This window comes from Epinephelus fuscoguttatus, linkage group LG24 (genome assembly GCF_011397635.1).
Source record: "Epinephelus fuscoguttatus linkage group LG24, E.fuscoguttatus.final_Chr_v1".
NCBI classification, from domain to species: Eukaryota; Metazoa; Chordata; class Actinopteri; order Perciformes; family Serranidae; genus Epinephelus; species Epinephelus fuscoguttatus.
In genome coordinates, this window is record NC_064775.1 from 1,051,467 (window position 1) to 1,075,297 (window position 23,831).

Genomic DNA, 23,831 nt, shown 5'->3' on the forward strand with positions numbered 1-23,831 from the left:
TGTAGCAATATTCAGCTAATGTTAGCTTAACAATAAACATGGGCCTAAAGTCATATATGGCTGCATGCAAACCTTAGCCGCTAATTACCAAATATCTCACTATTACGTAAGTTAGTATTAGCCTGCCAAAAAATAGCCTTCATAAATCAAACTATATATGGCTGAATGCTAATTTAACGATTTAACAATTACCAAGTAGCAAACTATTAACCATGTCAGCTAATGTTAGCATGTTAACTTGAGCATTCATAGTTTTAGCTAATACAGCTGATGGTAGCATTAGCTCAATATATTGAATATTCAGCTAATGCTAGCTTAACAATAACTACAACATGGTCTTAAATTTATATATGGCTGAATGCTATCTTTAGCCACTAATTACCAAATATCACACTGTTATTTATATAAGCTATTTTTAGCCTACAAATACACAGAAATAAGTCATATATAGTTCAATGCTAATTTAGCAGATACTGGCAAATTACCAAATAGCACCCTAAAGTCGTGTATAGCTGAATGCTAATATTACCCTACAAATATGTAGAAATAATGTTATTTGTGGCTGAATGCTAATTTTGCAGAAATTGGCTAATTACTAAGTAGCACACTATTACCTATCTCAGCTAATGTTAGCAGTAAGCAACAAAGTGTTTGATTGTGTTATCTGATTTTAGCCTAAAATCATCTATGTGATCAACGTAGATATGTGGCTGAATGCTAACTTTAGCAGCTAATCACCAAACATTACACTTTTTGCTATTTCAGCTTAAGCGGGTGATTCTCTGAGATGGGTGCCTTTTAGCTCTATTTTTTTTTTTTTTTAAAGAAGTACCTCAAATAATTTTGATCATATGATATCTTGTGTGAACAGGATTTTAAAAGTTATTCAAATCTTGCAACCTTATTAATGAGATGTCCCTTGTTTAAAATCACTTATTCTAAATATTATTATTAATTAATTAACTAATTAACTAATTATTATTATTATTTTTAAATACTAAAATTTGACCATCGACTATATATTGACTATAAAATATGCATCAATGTTTAATGTTGATCAGACTTTAATATTATTTCTTATTAACCAGTAAATAACCATAACCAGTAAATTGTATACGCAGTTCAACAAACATTAACCTCATATTGTTATCACAATATTGACAAAAACTTCACTCTGTCGTGGTGAAGAGGGAGCTGAGCAGGAAGTTGAAGCTCTCTATTTCCTGGTCCATCTGCGTCCCAGCCCTCACCTATGGTCATGAGCTCTGGGTAGTGACTGAAAGAATGAGGTCACAGATACAAGCGTCTGAAATGAGTTTCCTCTGTAGGGTGTCTGGGCTCAGCCTTAGAGATAGGGGGAGGAGTCAGACATCTGGAGGGAGCTCGGAGTAGAGCCGCTGCTCCTTCATGTTGAGGTGGTTCAACATCTGATCAGGATCCTCCTGGTCCAGCTGGTAGGAGGCCCCGGGGCAGACCCAGAACACACTGGAGGGATTATAGATCTCATCTGGTCTGGGAACATCTCTGGGTCCTCCAGGAGGAGCTGGGAAGTATCGCTTTTTGGCTAACATTAGCCATAATTCCAAATCTAGCTAAAACAGTAGCACCATATGACATTTAGGACATCAAAAAATTGTAATATTATGCAACACTACTGTTGTTTTTTTTCATAAATACCTGTTTACTAACCTCAATTCACATAACAGAGTTGAGCTGTTGAGCCCGGCAATCTCAATTTGATAATAAATACAATGAAATATTGATAAGTAAAGACACAGACACTTGATTCTGCTACAGAGACTGGAACACTTAATTGGCCTAAAAGGTTCTGCACTAAGCTGGTTTCAATCTTATTTATCTGATCGTTTTCAGTTTGTTGACGTTCATAATGAAGCATCCTTACGTACTAAAGTTTGTTTTGGAGTTCCGCAAGGTTCTGTGCTCGGACCAATCCTATTTACTCTAGATATGCTTCCTTTAGGTAACATCATTAGAAATCACTCTATAAATTTCCATTGTTACGCGGATGATACTCAGTTGTATTTATCTATGAAGCCAGAAGAAACTAATCAATTAACTAAACTCCATAACTGCCTTAAAGACATAAAAACCTGGATGAGCTCCAATTTCCTGATGTTAAATTCAGACAAAACTGAAGTTATTGTTCTTGGCCCCAAACAACTCAGAGACTATTTATCTGATGACATAGTTTCTCTAGATGGCATTGCTCTGGCCTCTAGCACTACCGTAAGAAACCTCGGAGTAATATTTGATCAAGATTTGTCTTTTAATTCTCATTTAAAACAAACCTCACAGACTGCATTTTTTCATCTGCATAATATTGTGAAAATTAGGCCTATCCTGACCCGAAAAGATGCAGAAAAATTGGTCCACGCTTTTGTTACCTCAAGGCTGGATTATTGTAACTCTCTATTATCAGGTAGCTCTAGTAAGTCCTTAAAAACTCTCCAGCTAATTCAGAATGCAGCAGCACGTGTACTAACAGGAACTAAGAAACAAGATCATATTTCTCCTGTTTTAGCTTCCCTGCACTGGCTCCCTGTAAAATCCAGAATTGAATTTAAAATCCTACTGTTAACTTATAAAGCTCTAAATGGTCAAGCTCCGTCATATCTTAGAGAGCTCATAGTGCCATATTATCCCACCAGAACACTGCGCTCTGAGAACGCAGGGTTACTCGTGGTCCCTAAAGTCTCCAAAAGTAGATCAGGAGCCAGAGCCTTCAGCTATCAGGCTCCTCTCCTGTGGAATCATCTTCCTGTTACGGTCCGGGAGGCAGACACCGTCTCCACATTTAAGACTAGACTTAAGACTTTCCTCTTTGATAAAGCTTATAGTTAGGGCTGGCTCAGGCTTGCCCTGTACCAGCCCCTAGTTAGGCTGACTTAGGCCTCGTCTGCCGGAGGACCCATATATATATGTTGAGTTAATGTAGACAAACAAATTATATTAGCATTGAAATTTTGCTTTTCATTGTATTATTTGTTTTTAATTCAATGAACATGTAAAGATGGTCAGGCAGGACATTCGACAGCCCATTGTTTAAAAAGAAAATAAAAAATATCACAGTATAAAACACCTAGTGTTAGCGAACATCAGAGACTTATCTGAATAGGAGTTGAAATTCATTTGCTAACGTTAGCTTATTTTAGAATACACAACTTAGTCATATGAATGCTAACAAACTGAACCTTCTCATGATAACAGTTATTTTCTTACTTTAACAGGTCAAACATGTCGTTGTCTTGAGATGACCTGAAACTGAAACCACCCACAGAAACATTTTAATCAGTGGGTCTTTGTTTTGTGTGAAAAATAATTTGTTTATCTCAGATTATAAAATGTGGCGGGGCCTGGGCGTCCTGTTGGCAGCTGATTCTCTCCTGATGGATGTGACGCTGTGGCAGAGTTCAGCAGAGGTTTGGGAATTCAACCGGTCTGTGTTCACATGATATCAGACCAAATAAATCCTGACTTCCCACAGCCCACATGACTGTGCCCAGAACACGTTCTGTTTTCCTCTTAACCTATTTTCCTTTTCAGCGTGGTTCCTATTTTTATCTCATCAATCGCACTCTTGTCTTCAAAGTCTTTTTTTTAACTTTTGCTTTCAGGGGAAATTCTCAGCAATAAAAGCATAAATGTCTGTTTTATTGGCTGCTGGAGCAACAATTTGAACATTTATTTAACAGATAATATCGCTGAGAAAATTTAGGAGTGTAAATAATTGTGACTGTAGTTAATGAAGAAACACAGTGTCATATTTTATTTATAGAATCTTCACAGACAGAAAATAAAGAAACTCGACCTGTGGAGCTCTGAGCATAAAAACATGAATTTAGTGTTTAACCATGCTAACAGGAACACTTGAGATGACACAAGGCTACTGTTGATAATGGTAGCTTTAGTGGGTCCATGTCATTGGTCTGACAGCCCGTTGGTCCGACGGTCCGCGGTGCTGAACGGCTCCCGGCGGGCGTATTTCTGCCTTGATGGTGCGCTGCGACCGGCTCTGGGTCAGCTGGGAAAGGCTTGAGGCGGAGCAGGCTCACAGCTAATGTGTTTGTCACTTTCTTTTTCATTTTAACCCACACCATGATCTTTTCCTGACCCTAACCAAGTGGTTTTTGTGCCTAAACCTAACCAGACCTTAACCACAGGGCATCATGATGATTTCGGAACGGACTTCGGAACAGTGGGTTTAATATGGTCAGAACAATGGGCTGTCGGACCAATGGGCAGTTCCCGCTTTAGTTGTGTTTATTTGCTAACATTAGCCGACACGAGGCTACTGCTGATAATGGTAGCTTTAGTTGTGTTTATTTGCTAATGTTAGCCGACACGACGCTACTGTTGATAATGGTAGCTTTAGCTGTGTTTATTTGCTAACATAAAACATAAACTAGCTTTATAAATTATATTATATTATTATATATAGGCTATTATATATTTGTAAGAGCACTTTTTTTGTGAGGTGCGCGCTGTGTCAGCTAGCAACAGACCTGACCTCTGCTCAGATACCTGCACACAAAGTTGTAAACTATCTCATTTTTGGACTGAGATTGAACTTTGGTAAGAGAGACAACACATACTTAACAAGATGGCACCCCCTTCCAACACAGTGTGACCTCCGTGTTTTCTTAGGGTTTATCTTTTTTATTTTTTTGTATCTAATGAGGTGATAAAGTTGCACATAGTTGTCAGTGAAAGAGTTGATATGTAACAATAATACTGGAACATAACCTAATGAAGTTATATAAACGTGCAGCAATGGAGGAGGAGCGGTGCACAGAGGTGACTAACACCTGTGGCAGGTGATGACTAATCTGTGATGAATTAGCACCCTGCCAGGTGTGTACTGTTACCGTCTGCATCCCAGTGCACACACACACCACATATTTCACATACCTGGGAGGGGATTTGAGTGACAGCAGTGGGGCGTGGCCAGAATAACCTAGACAGGTGAGGTGACAGGTGATGTTATGGCTTCTGTGTGTGTGTGTGTGTGTGTGTGTGTGTGTGTGTGTGTGTGTGTGTGTGTGTGAGAGACAGGTTTCATTAAGAGGCTGTCACAAACCATCACAGATTCCAGGTGTTAACAGCAGTTGCGTCCCGATTTACAGAGAAACCGTAGGCTGGTCTCGGGAGATTTTGGAGACAAAAGACACTAGAAAAAACTGGATGAAGACCAAAAGAAGACTAGATGACTTGGAGGAGGACTTCCAGGGAGCCAGACAATTGGGGGGAGGATTCAAAGCAGACTACAGGATATGGAAAAAGGCTCCCAGAGGACCGTGGTACTAGGAGGACTATTAAAGGCGAGAGGACCTCTAGGAAACTCTTGAGGATGTAGTGGATGCTAAAATCGACCAATCGGCTGGGGGGACTGCTTGTATGGGACTTAAAATGACAAGGGTATGGTTGGAGTGAAGGTGAGTTACTAAAAGACCGGAAGGACTTGGAGGAAGATTCATTGGGGACTAGAGGACTTGGAGGAGAATGGGTAGGGTAAAGAGGGACTGGCAGGACAATTTCAAGGGAACTAGCAAAGGGCTTAAGATATGGACTCCAAGGGAACTAGACTGCTTGAGGAGAGATTTGTTGAAGAAGGACATGCACTACTCGAAGAAAGCTTTGTCAGAGACCAAAGGGCCTAGGTATGGACTCCAAGGCAACTGAAGCACTAGGAACTGGATTCTTTCAGAACTAGAGGACTTGAATGAGGACTTGTAGAAAAATTAATGACTGGTAAGGCAACACGCAGAGTACGGAGAATGACCTGAGGGAAAGTTTCAGAGGGGACTAAAGCAGAGAAGAACTTGAGACTTGGAATTTTGTGGACTAGGGCACCTGAAAGGGATTCTTAGGGAAGTGAAAGACAGGTAGAGGACTGGAGTACTAGAATGACTTGGGAGATGACTTGGAGTTGACCAGAGGACTTGGCAAAGGACTTGAAGATTTGATTAAAATAACTCACAGGGAACTGGAGGGCTGGATGACGTACAGAGGACTGTAGAACTTGAGGACTTGAAAAGGGCTTCTGATGTGGAAGACTGGGATCTGCAGAAGAGTGAACAAACTTGTGGAGACTAGAGGAGCTGGAAAGAACTCCTTAGGGACTAAAAGACTGGGAAGCATTCACATATATTTGTAATGTGTCCTTCCAAACAGGAATTTTTCCAAGTAAAATGAAAACACCTAAGGTAATCCCATTATTCAAAACAGGTGACAAACATCTTTTTACAAATTACAGGCCCATTTCACTCCTCTCACAGTTTTCAAAAATTATAGAAAAGCTTTTTGTTAATAGGTTGAACGTATTTGTCGAGAAATATAACTTATTTTCAGACTGCCAATATGGATTTAGGAAAAAAAGATCAACTGCTCTGGCGTTAATAGACTTGGTTGAAGAAATAACAAATTGTATTGATAAAAGGAAATTTGTAGTCGGTATTTTCATTGATCTTAAAAAGGCATTCAATACCATAGATCATAAAATTTTGTTAAGCAAGCTAGAGCGATATGGTATTAGGGATATTGCTCTTGGATGGCTGAGAAGCTATCTGAATCAGAGACAGCAATTTGTACAAATAGATAATCATGCTTCAACCTATAGGGATATAATTTGTGGTGTACCTCAAGGGTCGGTATTAGGCCCCATCTTATTTATTCATTCATTCATTCATCTTCTAACCGCTTCATCCTCTTGAGGGTCGCGGGGGGGCTGGAGCCTATCCCAGCTGACATCGGGCGAGAGGCAGGGTATACCCTGGACAGGTCGCCAGACTATCGCAGGGCTCCATCTTATTTATATTGTATATTAATGATATTTGTTTGATATCAAATATGATGAAATTTGTACTCTTTGCTGATGACACCAACATTATTTGCTCCGGCGAAAATTTACAGCAACTCCTGGAAACGACCACATTATGAAATTAACAAGTTGAAAAACTGGTTCACTTTGAACAAACTATTTCTAAATATGGATAAAACAAAGATTATGTTATTTGGTAAACACAAAACTGATGTCCCAGTTCAAATTAAAATTGACAATGTAATAACTGAAAAAGTAGAAGAAACTACATTCCTTGTAGTGATAATCCATGAAAAAATGTGCTGGAAACCTCAGATAAAAAATGTTTGTTCCAAAGTTGCAAGGAGTGTTGGTGTCATGCGAAGAGTCAAGCATATACTAAATTATCGGTCTTTACTTTCACTATATTTTGCTTTTGTTTTTCCTTATTTGAATTACTGTGTGGAGGTCTGGGGCAACACATACAACACCAATTTGCATCCACTGATTATCCTACAGAAAAGAGCAATCCGTATCGTTTACAATGTAAAGTACAATGAACATACTAATGACTTGTTCTTGAGGGCAGCTGCATTGAAATTTCTAGATTTGATTAAATTAAAAACTGTACAAATTGCCTATAGGGCGAAACATAATCAACTACCTGTTATCATCCAAGGACTTTTCTGTGAAAGGGAAAGTGCCAAGAGATATGACCTTCGGGGTAAACATAAACTGGCACAGCAGCTCACAAGAACAACCCTTAAATCTATGAGTGTCTCAGTTTGTGGAGTAATTATGTGGAATAGTTTGGCCGAAAGCATTAGAAATAGTAAAAGCCTAAGTGAGTTTAAAAGAAAGTTTAAACAACAGATGTTTGATTTATACAGTAGGGAAGATGGGGGTGGTTAAATTAAATTAATTAAATAAATAAATATAGGACAAATGTAAGACTGTTGAAGGAGTTTGCAATGTCTTTGTTTGTTTGTTTGTTTGTTTGTTTGCTTGTTTTTTTTTTTTTATTCATTTATTTTTTTGTTATGTATGTTTTGATGGTGGCTTTATGTGTCTTTATGTATGTATGTAAATGGGGGATGGAAATTTAAAAGCTATGCTTCGTCCAGCCCCTTTTCAGGCCAGGCGTTGTTGTTTTCTAACTGTGCTGCCGCTGTATTGGTATGTTGGTGTCTGTAGTTTGTTCTGTCTGGTTGCTGTGGTCTGGTGTGAAATACATGCACTAAAAAAAAAGAAAAAAAAAAGAAGATGTCTTGCTGAGGATTGGAGTACAAGAATGACTTGGGGGATGACTTGTAGTAGACCAGAGGACTTGGCAAAGGACCTGAGGATTTAATTGAAACTCAAATGGAACTTGAAGCACATGGTTATGTTTTGGCAACAAAAGCATGTGGTTATGTTAAGGCGATATAAAAGTACGTGGTTAGGTGTAAACAACAAAAATGTGGCAACTGATGCCAGGATGCCAACAAAAGAACATGGTTAAGTTTAGGCAACAACAGCATGGGCGTAGGTTTCGACAACAAAACTGTGGGAATAGGTTTAGGCAACAAAAGTCTGTGGTTAAGTCAAGGCAACAAAAGCATGTGGCAACAAACGCCGTCAGCAGAAGTACATGGTGAGGTTTAAAACAACATCATAGTTGGGCTCGACATTCACACAGGAAACGAATACCGGTCTCACACCAGGTCAACGTCTGGTGTTTGTTGGATCCGTCCACCTCCCCACCTCCCCGCCCTACAGGTACTGCTGGGACAACTGCCGTCCGGCTGACCGGCGACGTATCAAACTGCCACAAAAGATGATTTTGGCGTCAGCTGTCTGCTGCCAAAATGACTGACCCAGCTGCACGACCATGACTTCAGAATGAGAACAGGCTGAACATTTACAGGAAACTTGGAGGTAACGTTTTCATGAAGAATTCATGGAGCATGACGAGATGTTAAAAATTAGTCAAACTGGGGGATGTTGACTTGTGGAAGGACTGGGAATACTGGAGTAGTTTTAGTGTAGCCTGAGACACACACACACTGAGTGGAAACACATTAAGAAGACAAATGGCTGCAGTGAGACCCATGTTTATCCAGCAGGCTATTTAAAGAGAGGACGATTAATGTGAGCGGAGATCGAAGAACGAGATAAAGACATGAGAGGGACGAGAGGACGGAGGAAGAGGAGGACAACACTGAGAGGAAGAACAGAGGGGCAGATAAAAAAAAAGTCAAAGAAATATGATGAATTCCACTCTATGGAACTGCTGATACTTTAACTACATGAGGCCGATGATACTTGTGTACTTTTACTGCTGATACTTTAACTACATGAGGACGATGATACTTGTGTACCTTTAATGCAGATACTTTAACTACATGAGGACGATGATACTTGTGTACCTTTAATGCAGATACTTTAACTACATGAGGACGATGATACTTGTGTACCTTTACTGCTGATACTTTAACTACATGAGGACGATGATACTTGTGTACTTTTACTGCTGATACTTTAACTACATGAGGACGATGATACTTGTGTACTTTTACTGCTGATACTTTAACTACATGAGGACGATGATACTTGTGTACTTTTACTGCTGATACTTTAACTACATGAGGACGATGATACTTGTGTACTTTTACTGCTGATACTTTAACTACATGAGGACGATGATACTTGTGTACTTTTACTGCTGATACTTTAACTACATGAGGACGATGATACTTGTGTACTTTTACTGCTGATACTTTAACTACATGAGGACGATGATACTTGTGTACTTTTACTGCTGATACTTTAACTACATGAGGACGATGATACTTGTGTACCTTTAATGCAGATACTTTAACTACATGAGGACGATGATACTTGTGTACCTTTAATGCAGATACTTTAACTACATGAGGACGATGATACTTGTGTACCTTTAATGCAGATACTTTAACTACATGAGGATGATACTTGTGTACCTTTAATGCAGATACTTTAACTACATGAGGACGATGATACTTGTGTACTTTTACTGCTGATACTTTAACTACATGAGGACGATGATACTTGTGTACTTTTACTGCTGATACTTTAACTACATGAGGACGATGATACTTGTGTACTTTTACTGCTGATACTTTAACTACATGAGGATGATGATACTTGTGTACTTTTACTGCTGATACTTTAACTACATGAGGACGATGATACTTTTACTGCTGATACTTTAACTACATGAGGACGATGATACTTGTGTACTTTTACTGCTGATACTTTAACTACATGAGGATGATGATACTTGTGTACTTTTACTGCTGATACTTAAACTACATGAGGACGATGATACTTGTGTACTTTTACTGCAGATACTTTAACTACATGAGGATGATGATACTTGTGTACTTTTACTGCTGATACTTTAACTACATGAGGCCGATGATACTTGTGTACTTATACTCCTGATACTTTAACTACATGAGGCCGAGGATACTTGTGTACTTTTACTGCTGATACTTTAACTACATGAGGACGATGATACTTGTGTACTTTTACTGCTGATACTTAAACTACATGAGGCTGATGATACTTGTGTACTTTTACTGCAGACACTTTAACTACATGAGGCCGATGATACTTGTGTACTTTTACTGCTGATACTTTAACTACATGAAGCTGAGGATACTTGTGTACTTTTAATGCAGATACTTTAACTACATGAGGCGATGATACTTGTGTACTTTTACTGCTGATACTTTAACTACATGAGGCGATGATACTTGTGTACTTTTACTGCTGATACTTTAACTACATGAGGCGATGATACTTGTGTACCTTTAATGCAGATACTTTAACTACATGAGGCCAATGATACTTGTGTACTTTTACTGCTGATACTTTAACTACATGAGGCGATGATACTTGTGTACCTTTAATGCAGATACTTTAACTACATGAGGCCGATGATACTTGTGTACCTTTAATGCAGACACTTTAACTACATGAGGCCGATGATACTTGTGTACTTTTACTGCTGATACTTTAACTACATGAAGCTGAGGATACTTGTGTACTTTTAATGCAGATACTTTAACTACATGAGGCGATGATACTTGTGTACCTTTAATGCAGATACTTTAACTACATGAGGCGATGATACTTGTGTACTTTTACTGCTGATACTTTAACTACATGAGGCGATGATACTTGTGTACTTTTACTGCTGATACTTAAACTACATGAGGACGATGATACTTGTGTACTTTTACTGCAGATACTTTAACTACATGAGGCCAATGATACTTGTGTACTTTTACTGCAGACACTTTAACTACATGAGGCCGATGATACTTGTGTACTTTTACTGCTGATACTTTAACTACATGAGGCTGAGGATACTTGTGTACTTTTACTGCTGATACTTAAACTACATGTTAAGGTTATGTGGTCGGATGTCTTCTGTTTACTACTGACGCTGTCCCCTGTGGACAGATGTCACATATGTAATCCTGAAGTTGTCCCTGTCCTCCCGGACTCTACTGAAACCAATCATAAAGACATGTTGTTCTACCTGAACAGGTGCTATGAAGCTGCTCCTTTAAGTCCCACCTGGACATTTTATTAAAGGACAGACTCGTGTTGTTAATGATTCTAACACGTCTATTTGTCTTCAGGATAAATAAACAAGTGTTTGTTAGTAGTAACCTTGTGTTCTGGAAGTATTAATACAACATACAACAACATCCTTTGTCTGTTTATTGAAGAAGTCTGCCAGTTTATTTTTCAAGTTTCCCCACAGCTACTACTTCTATTACTTCTTCTACTAGGCCTACTAATACTACCACTACTAACTTCCTGTCAACAGCTCTTACTGTCATTATTCGAATCATGTAAACAGAGAGTGTTCAGTTTTATTTTGAAGGACTGGTGTAATGTAATGATGAAAACAAAGTGTTGTTACCTGGACAGGTGAGCTGTGACCCTGCTCACCTATTAATGAGTTTGTTATGAGTCATTAATGTGATGACACGTCACACTTGTTGCCTGACAGACTGAACTCAGGGGACACAAAACACACATCTCAGGGACTCGCACGGGAGCGCGCTCAGCTGTGCCCATACCTCTCTGTTAGGGCTGACCGCGCGGCGCCGTCTCCCTGACAACGCTACACCATAATCACTCCTCCCACCTGCTTCCGGCTGTCCAGGTGGGCTCCATTTGTCTGTCTGTTTAAGTTTCACGTGACGTGTGTGTGGTTTCCGGGAGCGCGCGGGGCTGTGAGCAGAGTCAGGTGAGGCGGAAGTGCAGTGTGGAGAGAAAAGAGGCTCGCGCGGCTCACCTGTCCAGGTGTACGACCAGACAGAGACAAAAGTAAGTTTGTTAAAGTTTCTCCAGTCTCTACCTGTCTCTGTCTCTACCTGTCTCTGTCTCTGTCTCTGTCTCTACCTGTCTCTGTCTCTACCTGTCTCTGTCTCTACCAGTCTCTACCTGTCTCTGTCTCTGTCTCTACCTGTCTCTGTCTCTACCAGTCTCTACCTGTCTCTGTCTCTACCTGTCTCTGTCTCTACCAGTCTCTACCTCTACCAGTCTCTACCTGTCTCTGTCTCTACCTGTCTCTGTCTCTACCAGTCTCTACCTGTCTCTGTCTCTACCTGTCTCTGTCTCTGTCTCTGTCTCTACCAGTCTCTACCTGTCTCTGTCTCTACCTGTCTCTGTCTCTGTCTCTACCTGTCTCTGTCTCTGTCTCTGGGTCGTGTCCTCACAGTGTTCTGGTTCCACAGGATCTACAGGTTCCATCAGTTAAAACTCTGCTGCTGTTGGTGATGTGATGGTTCCACAGGTGTGGGTCTATGAGGGGGTTCTGGTTGTGTTCTAGTTTCTAGAGGTCTATGATGACATTCTTTGGAGAAGTTCTAGGGGGTCCAAACCGTTTAGAAAGGAGGTTCTTGTGGCTGTAAAGGGTCCTGTGAAGTTTGGGTTTAGTTTTAGCTGCTTTTAGGTTCTGGTTGTTTATGAGGAGGTTCTAGGGGGTGTTTACATTTTAGTCATTTATGAAGAGGTTCTGGTGGTTTTCAGTGAGGCTCTAGTAGGCTCTTAGGCTCATATCATGTATGAAGAGGTCTAAAAGTGTGTTCTTGTGGTCTCAAAGAAGGTTGAAGTGGGCTTTTAGGCTCTGGTCATTATGAAGAGGTTCTAGTGGTCTTAAAGGTTCTAGTGGGCTTCAGTGAGGTTCTGGTGGGCTTGTAGTCTCTGGTAATTTATCAAAGGGTTGTAGTGAGTCTAAAAGAGGTTCTAGTCATCATAAAGGAGATTCTAGAGGGCTTCACGTTGCTAGTCATTTATGAAGAGGCTTTAGTGGTCTTAGAGAAGGTTCTAGTGGTCTTAACGGAGGTTCTAGTAGTCATTTTTGAAAAGGTTTTAGTGATCTCAAATGAAACTCTTAAAGGAGGTTCTACTGGGCTTTTGGTCTCTAGTCATCTATGAAGAGGTTCTAGTGGTCTTAAAGGTAGTTCTAGTGGGGTTTTAGGTTCTAGTTGTGGAAGAAGACATTCAAGTGATCTTAAAGGAGGTTCTAGTGAGCCTTTAGTCTCTTGTCATTTATGAAGTGGTTTTAGTGATCTTAAAATAGGTTCTTTTGGTCTTAAATGTAGTTCTAGTGGGGTTTTAGGTTCTAGTTATGCACAAAATTCTAGGGGTCTTAAAGGAGGTTGTACTAGGCTTTTAGTCTCTAGTCATTTATGAAGAGGTTCTCGTGAGCTTAAAGGTAGTTCTAGTGGGCTTTTAGGTTCCAGTCATGTTTGAAGGTCTTGTGATCTAAAAAAAGTAGTGGGCTTGTAGTCTCCAGTCACTTATGAAGTGGTTCTAGTGGTCTTAAGGGAGGCTCTAGTGGGTCTTTAGGCTCTAGTTATGTATGCAGAGGTCTGGTTTAGGGGGTTCTATTGCTGGGTGAATTGATGCGGTTCTGTGGCGGTTGTCGTCTTGTCAGTTCTAGTCATCTTTGCCACTGACATGTGAGGTTCCACTCCTCTGAGAGTCTCTGGTCCTTAGTCAGAGGGCTGTGGTGGTGCGATGCTGTGGGAGGTTCCACTGAGGAGGTAGAACGTTAGAGACGCTCCTGCTGAGCGGTTAATCAGCTCCTCTCTGAGTGAGTTTGGGCGTAAGACCTGTGATTGGTGGTTTCTCAGAGGGAGAAGTGGTGAGGTGTCGTCATGGTGACAGATGGCATCACTCAGAGTGGGAGGGGCCGAGTGACTCAGCTTTTCTTTTGTCATTGAATTGAATGAAATTAAACTGGTTTTAATTAATCATTAGACTTAATGAACCATTTCAGCTGCGTCACAACAGAACAGGCTGTTTAATGACGGCTCAGGACAGGAACACGTACTGCCTAGAACCCAGAACACTCTTTATGTATAGATAGGAGGATGTTTGATAGAACCGCTTCAGAGAACACTACAAACTCTTCTTAGACGACTAGAACCAATCAGAGACCAACAGAAACACCTTATACAAGAATAGACCCTAAAAGGTCACTTAGCCCCCCCTCATAGACAACTAGAACATACTTAAAGACCATTAGAACCTCTTCAACAATGACTAGAACCTCTGCAATAATGACTAGAACCCCCTACAAGACCAAAAGAAACACCTTAAAACCTGAAAAGGCCACTTAGATCCCCTCATACACAACTAGAACATACTTAGAGACCACTAGAACCTCATTAACACAGACAAGAACCAATCAAAGACAAACAGAAACACCTTGTAGAGGAATAGATTGTAAAAAAACACTCAAACCTCCGCAAAGATGTCTAGAACATACTTAAAGACGATGATAAAGAGGTTGTGGTCGTTGTTGAGGAGGTTCCATTCGACTAGAACCTCCTCAACAACGACCACAACCTCCTTATTAATGACTAGAACCTCCTCAGCAATGACTAGAACCTCCATAATAACGACAAGAACCAATCAAAGACCAACAGAAGCACCTTATGGAAGAATAAGCTATAAAAGGCTATAAGTAGACAGCTGCAACATGCTTAAAGACCACTAGATGAGAAGGTTCTAGTCGTTGCTGAGGAGGTTCTTCAGCAACAACTAGAACCTTCTCAACAACATCTAGAACCAATCAAAGACGGAACATTTTGTAGAAGAATAGATCGTAAAAAACACCCAAACCTCCACAACGATGTCTAGAAAATACTTAAAGAACACCAGAACCTCTTTAATAATGATTAGAACCTCCTTGCAGACCACCAGAATGTTGTATTAGACCATTGGAACCTCCTCAAAGATCCTCACACACCCCTCGTAGATGTATAGACCATAAAAGGTCAATAGAACCTCCTCAAAAATCAATAGTAGCCTCTCATAGACTTTAAGAACCCCCTTTGTAGACAATAATAAAGTACTTTTAGACATCTGAAACGTACTTAATGTGCAAGAACCCCCTCAGTGACCAATAGAAACTTCTCAGTGACCAACAGAAACTTCTTGTAGGCAAATAGAACCCACGTCAACGACTAGATTACCAGAACCTACTACTAGTCCGTAAAAGGTCACTCACACCTCCTTGTAGACAACTAGAATGTACCTCTTTAAAAACAGTGTGTTAGCATTGTGGTTGTTAGCATGTTAGCCTCACAGAGCTGCTAGCAACAAACAAACACATGGGAGTGACAGGAGAACGTCTGTAGAGGAAGTTGGGGTTTAAAAGCAGTGTTCTGGCTTCCTGTTTGAGCTGTCAGAGTGAGATAGCAGAGTCACGCTGCAGGGACCAGTCTGCCAACACGCCTCCTGCTGCTGCAGCACATTCCTGACACATGACAACATCCAACACGCCAACAAAGCTCCGCTTCAATCTGTCTGTCAGACAGCTACAGAACAGAGAACACAGGAACAGTCCGGACGATTCAGCCCAGATAAACTCATCAGCAAATGTGGAACATGAATATATTTAATTTAGGCAACAACAACGATGGAGCTGAGGGTGAGCTGAGTGTTGGAGGATTAAACAGCACTTTAGAAAAGATCAAAGTTAATGTTTGACTCAAAACCAATAGAATGTCTTCAAGGACCACTATGAACTCCTCATGGGTGGATAGAACCTGCTTGTTGACAACTAGAACATACTTAGACCACCGGAACCTCCTCAAAGACCAATACAGTCTGTTCAAAGACAAGGAGATCCCCGTCATGGACAACTAGAACGTCCTTGTAGACAACCAGAACCTCCTCAAAGACCAACAGAAACCCCTCATAGACGAATAGACGGTAAAAGGCCACACAAACCCCCTGATGGACAACTAGAACATACAGACCAATAGAAACTCCCTTATGATGACTACAACACACTTAAAGACCAAAAGTACCTCCTGAATGATGACTAGAACCCCTTTAAGACTACACCGTAAAAGACTGTTCTCAACAGCAACTAGGACTCTAGCAAAGACCAATACAATGTTTTCATAAACAAATAGAACCCCCTTGTGGAAAACTAGAAGGTCCTACTGGACAAGTAGAACCTCCTCAAAGACCAACAGAAACCCCTGAGAGACAGCTAGAGCCTACTTAAAGACTGATAGAACCTCCTTAATGATGACTAGAACCCCTTTAAGACCACGTAAAACTCCTCATACACAACTAGAACATACTAAAGACTGAAAGAACCTCTTTGAATGATGACTGGAACCCCTTTAAGACCAATAGAACTTCCTTAACGATGACTAGAACACACTTAAAGACCAATAGAACCTCCTTAACGATGACTAGAACACACTTAAAGACCAATAGAACCTCCTTAAGGATGACGAGAATCCCTTTAAGACCAATAGAAACTCCTCAGAGATGACTAGAACCCCTTCAAAACTCAATAGAAGGAGACCCCTTACAGACAACTGGAACCTCATTACAGACCACTAGCGTGTCCTATTAGACAACTAGAACCTCCTCAAAGACCCACTGAAACCCCCCTGACTTCAACCTCCTGGGAGACGACTCAAACATCCTCAGTGACCAAAATGTAAACCAAATGTTTTTGTGTTCTTGACTGTTGTTTGGACAAAGCGAGACATTTGAAGACATGACTGTGGACATTTTTCTCTGGTCTCTGATATTTAATGGATGATCAGTCAGGAGAACGTTCACTGTCCAGTCACACAAAAAGCCACACAGTCGGAGCCCTCCGAAAACGTTTGCTGATCTTTGGGCACAGATGGAGATAAGATAAGATGAATCTCAGTCAACAAGGAGCTCATTGACGAGTTCAGTGACTCTTCTCTTTGTGCCACTGAAGTTTAGGTTCTGCAGGGACAGAGGAAGGTCAGTTCCACTCTGAATGAGCTGTTGATGTTTTTAATGAAGCGTATCATTTGTGTGTTTTGCAGTGAGTAACCCCATCCCGTCCAATCTCAAGTCGGAGGCCAAGAAAGCTGCCAAGATCCTCAGAGAGTTCACTGAAATCTCCAACAGGAACGGGCCCGACAAACTCATCCCCGGTACGGAGAACCGTCCCAGCCCTTGTTACGCCGTCTCTGATGTACTGAAGATGTATTTCCTGTGTGTGTGTTTACTGACGTAGTTGTGGTTGTGTGTTTTTATGGTTTGTTGCAGCTCATGTGATCGCAAAGGCCGAAGGTCTGGCCATCATCTCCGTCATCAAGGCCGGCTTCATGATCACAGCCAGAGGAGGCAGCGGCATTGTCATTGCCAGGCTGGCCGACCGACGTAAGACCTCAAATATCTGTCTGTCTGTCTGTCTGTCTGTCTTCAAACTGTAATGTTCTAGTCTCTCCTCCTCCTTTTCTGTGGGTTCCTCTGCAGATAACTCTTCTTATTACAACAGCGCTTCGAGATCGTTTACAGTCTGTCCATCTATAATGAGGTTCTGTTGGTCTTTGAGGATGCTCTAGTTGTCTATGAAGAGGTTCTGTTGGTCTTTGAGGATGCTGTAGTTGTCTGTGAGGAGGTTCTGTTGGATTTTGAGGACACTCTAGGATGCTCTAGTTGTCTATGAAGAGGTTCTGTTGGTCTTTGAGGATGCTCTAGTTGTCTATGAAGAGGTTCTGTTGGTCTTTGAGGATGCTCTAGTTGTCTATGAAGAGGTTCTGTTGGTCTTTGAGGAGGTCAGATGTCAGACTCGGGCTTGTTTCCACAGCTGGTAAATGTTCTTCCTTCCTGTTTCCTTTGTGTCCTCTCGGGTTCACAGTGACCTTTGATGTTTTGGGGGGAGGTTGCATTGCCATGGCGATGAGGAGAAACTCCCTCAGATCTCCCGAGGCGTGCAGTCATCTGATGTGTCTGATTACTGATGTTCATGGACTCGTGTGGCAGTGGTGGAGGATGGCGGCGTTTGTCGCCCTGCCAACATTCCTCACCCCGGATCACACGGGGCTGGCTCGCCTCCTCCGCAGGGCGCCCCCTCGGGTTTGTGGGTTTGGGGATTAAAGGACATGTTGGATCAAATCTGAAAACGCTGGCGCAGACAACAACAAGAGCAGGAAGTGGTTTGTGTCGTCCAGATTTTATCAGTGTGATTCAGTGTGTGTGTGTGTGTGTGTGTGTGTGTGTGTGTGTGTGTTCAGGCTGGTCAGCACCATCTGCCATCGGCATCGCCGGTCTGGGAGGAGGCTTCGAGATCGGCGTGGAGGTGAGTCATCACCCGTACATCCTACATTTATTTTACAAAATTACCTTGAATATTTTTATTTATATATTATCTGTATATTTTGTTTTGGCCTTTATTATGTTTACTTTGATATTAACCTTCTAATTTTTCTGTTGGTAATATTCGTTTTTATTATTATTATTATTATTATCTTTTTTCATTCTAATATTAACTTTAATTTCTTTATTTTTTATTTTAAGTTTATACTCGTTCCTTTAATTTAACATAAGATGGATTCTGATTCGTCAAACTAACGTTGGCTTTTATAGCAAAATAAAAAATATATCACGTAAATAATTCCTCATGTTCACAAATCAGCGGCTTGTCATCAACCGTGGTGCGTTCACAGTCAGGGACAGATCAGGAGTTAAGATGGAGGGTTTTCTTATGGCTGTCAAACCTCAGGTGTCAGATTGTCCTTGAACGCAGCACCACATTTATATAACTGTTGAAGAGCTAGTGACGCCCCGCTGTCGTCTCTGTGTCTGTCCAGGTGTCTGACCTGGTGATCATCCTGAACCAGCGCAGGGCGGTCGAGGCCTTCACAAAGGGCGGGAACCTGACGCTGGGCGGGAACTGCACTGTCGCTATGGGACCCGTCGGCAGGTGAGTGTCTGATGTCACTCCGTCTGGCTCTTAATGACCTCTGATGGTTTTTTTAACATCTGGAGATTCATGACATGTTTAATGACCGGCGTCGTTTTACAGGCTGTGACTCACCTGTGTCAGGTTAATTTTAGAAACCGGTGTTGTTTCAGGGAGTTCCACAGGTGTGTGTTTGTGTGTGTGTGGGCGTGGCCAGGTATTTGGCTCAAAGGTAAATGCTGTTCACAGAGTGTGCTGCAGACAGAAAGGAAATGAAGTGGATTAACTTCCTCTGGATTCAACCTAACATCAGCTATCGTTAGCTAGTGACATTAGCCCAACAGCATTTTACCAGACCTCTAGCAACAGTTGACCTACTAAGTGGAAAATAGTAGCTGAATTAGCTAACGTTAGCTTGTAACATTAGCCTGACAGTGTTTTACCAGACTTTTGATAACAGTTGACCTAGTAGGTAGAAAATAGTTGCTAAAGTTACCTAACATTGGCTAATAACATTAGCCTGACAGTGTTTTACCAGACTTTTGATAACAGTTGACCTAGTAGGTAGAAAATAGTTGCTAGAATTAACTAACGTTAGCCAGTAACTAACTTGACAATGTTTAACTAGACTTTTGATAACAGTTGACCTAGTAGGTAGAAAATAGTTGCTAAAGTTACCTAACATTGGCTAATAACATTAGCCTGACAGTGTTTTACCAGACTTTTGATAACAGTTGACCTAGTAGGTAGAAAATAGTTGCTAGAATTAACTAACGTTAGCCAGTAACTAACTTGACAATGTTTAACTAGACCTCTTGGAAAGGTTGACATAGTAGGTAAAACATAGTAGCTTAAGTTAGCTAACTTTTGTAACGTTAGCCTGACAGCTATTCACCAGACCTCTTGGAACGGTTGACCTTGTAGATCGACACATGGTAGCTAAAGTTAGCAGGCTTTGGTTGTTCCACTTGTACCTCAGAGATAACATCCTCCTTTATCTTTCTCGTTCAGGAACGTGGAGGCTGACGTGGCGATACGCAGCCCAGCGGCAGTCTTTACCTACTGTAGATCCAAAGGTTTGTTTGCTGGTATTTCTCTGGAGGGATCAGGCCTGATCGAACGCAAAGACACCAACCGCAAGTACGTACAGCAACCAGTCTACCTGCCTGAGCACTGAACACCAGCCGTCTTACAATGTCCTTTTGTTTGAGCTGTATTTGTGGTTGCAGGTTCTACTCCCGAGAAATCCGGGCGTCAGCCATTTTGAACGGCGACGTAGAGCCGCCGTCAGAATGCTATGACCTCTACCACATCCTAGATGTCTACACCGAGGCCTACTGCGCCGACTGGACCAGCAAGAACATGCGTCAGAAGGTAAACAACACTTCGTCAACGAAAGACTGCGGCAATCTCTGGTTGCTGCAACGATTATAGAGAGCAATTTAAAGAAGAACTTCTCAGCATTTATTCATGACTAACATTTAAATGTTTTTTCGCACCCTCCCCAGTCATCTCTTCCGCCATCCAGACCACCACCTCCACCTCAGCAGAGACCGTCAAACACCTACGTGCCGTCACCATCAGCCAGCTACCAACAACCATCAGCCGGCTACCAGCAACCATCAGCCGGCTACCAGCAACCATCAGCCGGCTACCAACAACCATCAGCCGGCTACCAGCAACCATCAGCCGGCTACCAACAACCATCAGCCGGCTACCAGCAACCATCAGCCGGCTACCAGCAACCATCAGCCGGCTACCAACAACCATCAGCCGGCTACCAACCACCTCCAACCAGCACTGACAAGAACAAGCTGTACCCGAGTGTCTCCATCTATAAGTCTGAGACATCAGGTATGCTGGTAAACGTTCCTACCTCCTCATGTCCTTCCTACTTCTTTCTCGGCTGTCCACCACTTTCTTTCCTTATTTCCTGTCTTTTACCACCATCTTCCCTCCTTCTTTGCCACTGGCTTTCCCTCTTAACCACCTCCTTCCCTTTCCTACCCCTTATTTGTTTCCTTGTGTCCTTTATTGTTCTCTTACCTTTTGCTGCGCCACCTCCTTTCCTTCATCTACTTTCCTCCCTTGTTTGCTCCCTTCTTTCCTTCTACGCTTCTTCCTTTGCTTACCTCCTCCTGTCCTTCCTTATCTCCTCCTGTCCTTCCTTACCTCCTCCTGTCCTTCCTTATCTCCTCCTGTCCTTCCTTACCTCCTCCTGTCCTTCCTTACCTCCTCCAGTTCTTCCTTATCTCCTCCTGTCCTTCCTTACCTCCTCCTGTTCTTCCTTACCTCCTCCTGTCCTTCCTTACCTCCTCCTGTTCTTCCTTATCTCCTCCTGTCCTTCCTTACCTCCTTCTGTCCTTCCTTACCTCCTCCTGTTCTTCCTTACCTCCTCCTGTCCTTCCTTACCTCCTCCTGTCCTTCCTTATCTCCTCCTGTTCTTCCTTATCTCCTCCTGTTCTTCCTTACTTCCTTCTGTCCTTCTTTACCTCCTCCTGTCCTTCCTTATCTCCTCCTGTTCTTCCTTACCTCCTCCTGTCCTTCCTTACCTCCTCCTATCTGACAGATGTTGTGTGTGTGTGTGTGTGTGTGTGGCTCCCTCTGGTGGTCACAGTTTGTGAATCTGTTGATCTCTAGTCTGAATGAATGGATGGTTGTTTCTCCTTCTCCTCCTTCTCCTCCTCCCCTGCAGACTGCATTGTGTGTGAATGCTCCTTTTTTTTCTTCCAGGTGGAGCACTGCCGGTGGGCGGGGCAGGCGGGCAGCTGGTCGTCACAGCAATCCACCCGTTCACGGGGCAGCAGCCTGGTGACCTGAGCTTCACCCCTGGCGACCGCATCACCGTCCTCAACAAGACCGACTCCCAGTACGACTGGTGGGAGGGGCAACTGATCGACGGGCGCGTCGGGATCTTCCCTGCCAACTTTGTCACATACTGAACCCCCCCCCCCCCCCCCCCGTGGTCTGACGCTGGAACTGCAGCTGAGTGACGGTTTGTACGGGAAGCAGGAGGGGTCAAGTCCACTAAAACTTCAGGGTTTGGCTTCAGAATCGATTCATTAAAATTGATCCGCAAGTCGTGAATGAAGTAAAATATGTGACATCATCGTATGATATCATGACGTGGCGCTCTGGGACATTTCTTGCTGATTTAAAGACAAAATAATAAACTAATAAAATAATAAACAGATCATTTAATATGTAAAATAACAGTTAGCTGTAATTTATGAAAAATAAGTTGTTTTAAATTTAATGGAAAATTCTGCCAAAAAAAAAAAAAATATATATAATTTTGGCACCAATGTTCTTACGTACATGTTGAATTATTTACACACTGTTAGAAATGTTAAAATATTGCCTGCTGTTTTCTGACTAAAAGTTCGCGTTAAAATGAATTAATTCAAATTGTGCCGATTATTGAATTAAATTTTTTACCAAAGTACGTTTCTCCTTTCAGGAAACATTGTCGATTCATTTATGAAATTACAGACGTGTTTTCATGAATCTGCGTTAGTTTGGGAGAAATGAGGAAATGAAAAATGAGAATTAAAAAACAATTTAGTTTTGAATTTAAAAAAATAATGATTCCATTATTTTGACATAAAAAAAAGTCTTTTCCACATTAAAATCACAAGCTCTACTTTCACAACAAATTGATTCAAATTTAAAACTTCATTTGGATTAAAAAAAACTGTTATCAGAGTTTTAAATTTGTTAAAATAAATGTTTAATATTTTCTGATGTGTTAAAACTATTCAGTGTTGCATTCAGGGGACTTGGGAGCGTTGGAAACTTGGGCACTTTGTTCTGTCTGTGTTTGTGTTTACTTCACTGGTGAATCTTTGACTTCTCAAACACCCACTTCCTGTCCTTTCCCTTCAATATAAAACAGACAAACATAAGAGTTTTACAAAACACTTTTTCTTTTATTTTCACTAAAATGCTTTTTAAAAATATTTTTTCAAACAGGATAAGGGTGATCTTTTTTTGACATTGAACTGAGATGGATCAATGTTACTTTTCTTGACAGTGTTTAAAGCTTCATCTGTTACAGCTGCTGAACGGGATGTTTTATACTTTATATATGTGATGAAGGTGAAGGTGATGATGATGATGTCAGGAAGTTTGATTATAATAATCAGCTGGTGATTTTAAATGTCAGATTGTTTAAGAAAAACAAATAAATGTCATTTGTAAAGAATCTGCTTCAGTTTTGTCCATTTTGTCAAAACATGCGGAGGCAGATCTGTGTCGATATCATTTGTGTGTTAATGTGTGATCTGTAAATATAAAACAACTTCCACAGATACAAGTAAAAAGGTTTTTAAAATCCGATGAAACTGCAAATATTAAAATGTAAAACAAATGAAAATAAATAAAAAACTCAGTATAAATAATGAAAAATCCACAAACATAGAAATGAGATTCACAAATATCTGAAAACTTTTTACTTCTCTGTGACAAATACACAAAACATTTCTGTAACACGTTCATAAGAAATCTACAAACACTGTAAGGCTGCAGTTCCTCTTGAGTCCTGCAGAGGGCGCCACAACTGTAGGAATCAGACCTGGTGCCAAAAACAGACTTTTAGAAAGTCTCCTTTATTCATTTATTAAATATTGTTTACATGAAAGATACAAAAAAGATACTTGGCTTCTATATACATTTGTTATTTAATTATTTATACATTTATTTAATTGTTAAATATTGTTTACATACAAAATACAAAAAAATGATGTTTTAAAAAGCGTCTTTATA

The 23,831-nt window shown here is 41.1% G+C and overlaps 1 protein-coding gene and 1 long non-coding RNA gene across 3 annotated transcripts; one reads left to right on the top strand and one right to left on the bottom strand.

The window, feature by feature from the left end:
- Positions 1-9,306: 9,306 nt before the first annotated feature.
- LOC125884867 (uncharacterized) lies at positions 9,307-11,553 on the bottom strand. Of its 2 annotated transcripts, none has more exons than XR_007448762.1 (3): positions 11,176-11,553; positions 10,367-10,794; positions 9,307-9,657 (listed from the first exon to the last, which is right to left on the bottom strand). It is a non-coding gene; the product is annotated as an uncharacterized LOC125884867 (long non-coding RNA). The 2 variants fall into 2 exon arrangements; XR_007448761.1 differs by having other exon boundaries at positions 10,223-10,794.
- Positions 11,554-12,027: 474 nt separating this feature from the next.
- sh3yl1 (SH3 and SYLF domain containing 1) lies at positions 12,028-23,271 on the top strand. The gene is made up of 9 exons (XM_049570095.1): positions 12,028-12,187; positions 17,203-17,313; positions 17,429-17,542; positions 18,400-18,464; positions 18,976-19,088; positions 20,079-20,207; positions 20,297-20,441; positions 20,576-20,921; positions 21,801-23,271. Coding segments are annotated over exons 1-9 (1,233 nt in total). The 5' UTR covers positions 12,028-12,186; the 3' UTR covers positions 22,010-23,271.
- Positions 23,272-23,831: the final 560 nt, after the last annotated feature.

Bases quoted from the DNA above. Each gene is read 5' to 3' on its own strand.
- sh3yl1 (XM_049570095.1), top strand. The intron at 17,543-18,399 runs GTAAGACCTCAA...GTGTGTGTTCAG, and splicing joins TGCCAGGCTGGCCGACCGAC to GCTGGTCAGCACCATCTGCC. The intron at 20,922-21,800 runs GTATGCTGGTAA...TTTTTCTTCCAG, and splicing joins CTATAAGTCTGAGACATCAG to GTGGAGCACTGCCGGTGGGC.